General features: G+C 48.1%; 1 protein-coding gene across 1 annotated transcript; it reads right to left on the minus strand.

Moving 5' to 3' along the window:
• Positions 1 to 459: 459 nt before the first annotated feature.
• Positions 460 to 3,921, minus strand: rtn4rl2a (reticulon 4 receptor-like 2 a). Its single transcript, XM_067499308.1, is given in 5 exon segments — positions 460 to 2,413; positions 2,549 to 2,782; positions 2,888 to 3,114; positions 3,709 to 3,816; positions 3,819 to 3,921. Coding segments are annotated over 5 exon segments (1,518 nt in total). The 5' UTR covers positions 3,907 to 3,921; the 3' UTR covers positions 460 to 1,552.
• Between the last annotated feature and the right edge of the window lie 346 nt (positions 3,922 to 4,267).

Below are 4,267 nucleotides of genomic sequence, written 5' to 3' on the forward strand. Positions count from 1 at the left end.
TTCCTATCGTTCTGTCTGCATGTCAGCATGTAGCTCCTAATTTGTCTCCGACTCCAGATTCTCTCATTGCTCTCTTAGCGTATTTACAAATCAGCCAATTTGCACCTTGTCTGTCCATCTGGCATCGCCCGCCAATGAGTCAATGGAGTGATAAAACTGCTGACGTATTTGCCTTTTGCAGCATTGCCAGCTTGTCAAGCCATTCATCCTTATTTATCCACACACACAGGCAGATGTCCATCACAGCCAGAGCCATTCTGAACGGTCTCTAGCAGTGACATCAAGTCCATGTGATCAGTCCTTTTAGTCCACTGTAATCACAGTTTAGTCACACAGCAGCAATCTGCTACTTTTTGGCAGGTTTTTTTTTTTTTTTACACATTTTGTCCCACATTTGTTATTTTTAAACAAAAAAAGGCCACACAGAGCACCGAGAAAGCACAAAGAAAAGCATCAGGATTCAGGAAATATTCAGTGTATCTTTTATATCAAGATCTTCATCAGCATTCAAGTCAACAATCTTTACACATTTTATATCAATATGTCACAGAAAGACATTGAAAAACCAAAATCTCTGGCTTCCTGATAGGAAGCATTCAATCCCTGTGGTTGTCTCAAACACCACCATATTTACAGAAAATGGTGACTGGAATAATGGGTGAAACAACTACTGATGAATGGACTTATTACTTTTCTCCTGCAGGTTGTTGCTTCTACCGCCAGCACTGTCCTTTTTCCTAGTGTCTTGCTCTATCTCACTGCTTCTTTTCTAAGTGTTGCATGAACATTTGTCCCCTCCCTTTTCTTCTCTTCTGTCTTTCCTCAGGAGTCTCCTCCCCTCTTCTTTGACGTCCCTGTATTCTCATTCTCTTCCTCCCCTTCCAGCTTCACAGTAAATTTCCCCTCTCTCTCTCTCTCTCTCTCTCTTTCTCTCTTAGATAAGTCTTGGCTTCACTGTGCATCGTGCTCTGCACTGTAGAAACACTAGCCTTCACAGTTTTCCTGGATAAAGATGAATGTGATTTCAGTTTGAACACTCACAGATTACATACCTATTTACATGACACTTTAAGTGGTTACAGTATTGTCATTACTGTGCACTGACTCTAACAGTAGTTGCAGTAATTGTGGCAACCAGTTATCTGGATGCACTAATAGCACTAGTAGATTTAACTAGAAGAGGTGACAAAATTGACAACAATATTCACAACTGCCATCAGATAAAGCTGATATTAGAGGTGGACTCAGCCCTCATAGCCCTGATTGCACGGAATCATACTATGACATCATACAGGTGAGACACAGAAAGCCATACCTGTAGAGTATTGTAAATAAATATGACCTATGAGCTGAAGAACTCTTAGCAGCCCTGAAAAGTGTTAAGCCCTGTAGGTGGTAGATTTAGAATCTAACCGTCCCCCTATCTCCCTCGCTGTGCCTTGAGGATTGGCTGACAGCAAAGTGGGCAAAGGGGGTGTAGAGAGTCTAACAGGGATCCCCACAGCCTTTAAAACAGGCTGGAAGGAACAGGTGGTGGTACTAAGAGTCTGATTCAGCCAGAAAGTAAGGGGAGGTTGAGACAGAGGGTCAAAACAGAAAGGGCAAGTAGTGAGAGCAAAGATGGCGAGCTGGATGAAGGTGAGGAGGAAGATGGTGGCAGGTCGAACTCAGGTGGACATTCGAGCTCAAAGCATCGCAGGGTGACACCTGAGTCCTCATTGCCGTAGTTTGCCCAGTACTCTTCTGGGTCAAGCTTGGGCAGCGCCAGCTCTTCCTCCCCAAGCTCGTATTTGACTACCGAGGTGGTTGTGGATGGGCCTTTCCCGTACAACCCAGCCTTGACAGTTTCTGAGGCTTTCTCAAAGACGCCTTTTGTAGATGACTGGGGCTTGTTCTTGTGGAACCACCAGCGGGTCTTAGTGCTGAAAGTGGTAGTGGTGGAGCCAGCGATGGAGCCAGGGTCGGGCAGGGGGCAGAGAGCAAAGTCCATCTCACGAAGGAAGCGAAGGTCCTGGCCACGGCGGGTGGAAGGGGAGGAGCAGATAACCTCGGATGAAGAGACGCGGGCCTCGCGGAACCACTCCCACAGGGCACGGGACTCACAACCACAAGACCATGGGTTGGCATTGAGGCGGAGAAACTCGATGCCCTGGGTGTCTCTCAAGGTCTGGCTGGGCAGCTCAGCCAGGGAGTTGTTGAAGAGGAAGAGCATGGTCAGGCGGCCGAGGTCGCGGAAAGCGCGGCGGTTCACCTGCCTGATGCGGTTGTCGTGAAGGAGAAGGCGGTCAAGGTTGACTAGGCCCCGGAACACATTCTCTGAGAGAGTGCGGATTCGGTTGCCATGCAGGAAAAGCTGGCTCAGGTTGATGAGGTCAGAAAAGATGTCATCCTGCAGGAAGTGGAGATTATTCTCCTAAAAGAGAAAAGGGAAAAAAGAAAAAGAGTTGAGTTTGTGAAAAACAGAAACAAACTGGATTTGTTAGATTTGTATATGCATGTGTTTGGCAGAGTGTGTGCAGGTCTGTGAATGTCTCTCCAGCGCTCCTACCTGCAGGTAGAGGAATTGCAGGCTGTACAGCTTGTGGAAGATGTCATGGGGCAGGGCAGTGAGCCGGCAGCGGTGCATGTGGAGGCTCTGGAGCTTCTCAAGTCCGCGGAAAGCTCCCCCCTCCAACCTGTGGAGGTTGGGGTTGTCACCCAGATCCAACTCCTCCAAGTCCCTCATCTCACTGAAGGCCCCTGCCTCGATCCACGTGATGTTGTTGGAGAACAGCCACAGAACCTGAGAACAAATGAAACGGTGATTATTTTTCTCAGTGGATGTCGCCAGTGGAAAAGATTTAGAATACATAGAACTAAGAATCATGTCCTTTGCACTCTTTCTCACCTGAGTTCCGAAGCCAAAAGAGCCAACTCTGAGCTCCGTGATCCGGTTGTTCTGGAGGAACACGCGCTGGGACTCATATGGCACTCCGACCGGGACATGGGTGAAGTTCTGCGCCTGGCAGCTCACAGTCATGGGTGTCGGGTAGCACACGCACAGATGCGGGCACGCCGATGCCGGACTTGGCTTGCCGAGGACCAGCCACACCACCAACCAGAGGGAAAGACCGCCTGAAAGTAGAGCGCAGAGAGGGAGAGAGGTGAGCGGGAGCTGTCCGTGGTGATGAAATCATCCACTACACATCAAGCGCGCACAACGAGTGGATGTTTGCTCTCGTTTTGTGTTGTAAAAGCTTTGTTCGGTTTGCTGCTATTGCATTAAATAATTCTGGTTATAACTGCACCTAGAATTACATGATAAACTCTCTACAGCTTTATCGTTCCACAGTAAATGAAGTTTGCTCCTCAGCTTTACGCACAGCATAATCACAACAGTGTTCAGTCCAAACAGAGCCAATTTCTTAGAGTTAACAAACAAGTTCGTGTTGTATTCTGCTTCACATTCAGTCTCAATATTATAAGTAATCAAGCAAGTTATTCTCCTCTAGACCTGAATTTCATTTCGTTTTTCTATCACACATCCAACCATGTGTCCATATTCGATGTTACAGTGAACATATTCGTTTACATATTCTAGAAGTAAGTCGAGCATTCATAGAATAAAAACTTGAAATTGTTGCACAAGTTCTAATGCAGAGTGGTATTAGCTGTGTCGAAAGGATCCATTGAGTATCCAAAAAGCAAAGAAGACAGAGAGAAACTTACTTTTGCAGGTGCGCATGATGGAGCTTCGTCGGCTCCGAGAATTAGAAGAGGTTTCCATCCTGAACCAAAGCCCAAAGCGAGTTAGCCTGAGAGGGCGAAGTAAAGCCTGCTATCTCCGCTGATGCTCTGGTTCCCGAGTCGGAGCGACTGAGAGTGTGCCGGTTGATGGCTACCACTGCCCCATATATACTCAAGCATCCCGTTATTGCCTACGGCAGTGGGCACCGTGGATTCTCCTACGTCACCAATCCCGGGTCATGAATGAGTGAGGGCGGTAAGAAACGGAAAGGGAGGGGCCGACCGTAGGGATTCTCTTGGAGAGCTTGTACGCGCGTAAAGGCTGGTTGGAGACGTGCGCTCAGACTCTGTGAGAGGAGGAGACTTTCGACGCACATAGGAACGAGAAGGAGGGAGGGCGAGTGAGTGAAAGTAGAAACAGTGAAGGGAGGGGGGACGAGAAGGGGGGGGTTGAGTGAACCAAGGCACGGTGCCCGGTAATGATGACTGGACTCTGTGGAGGAGCGGAGGATGGGTAGGAGAAGAGCGCATAGCTCGCTTC

Source organism: Channa argus, chromosome 3 (genome assembly GCF_033026475.1).
Source record: "Channa argus isolate prfri chromosome 3, Channa argus male v1.0, whole genome shotgun sequence".
Classification (NCBI taxonomy): domain Eukaryota; kingdom Metazoa; phylum Chordata; class Actinopteri; order Anabantiformes; family Channidae; genus Channa; species Channa argus.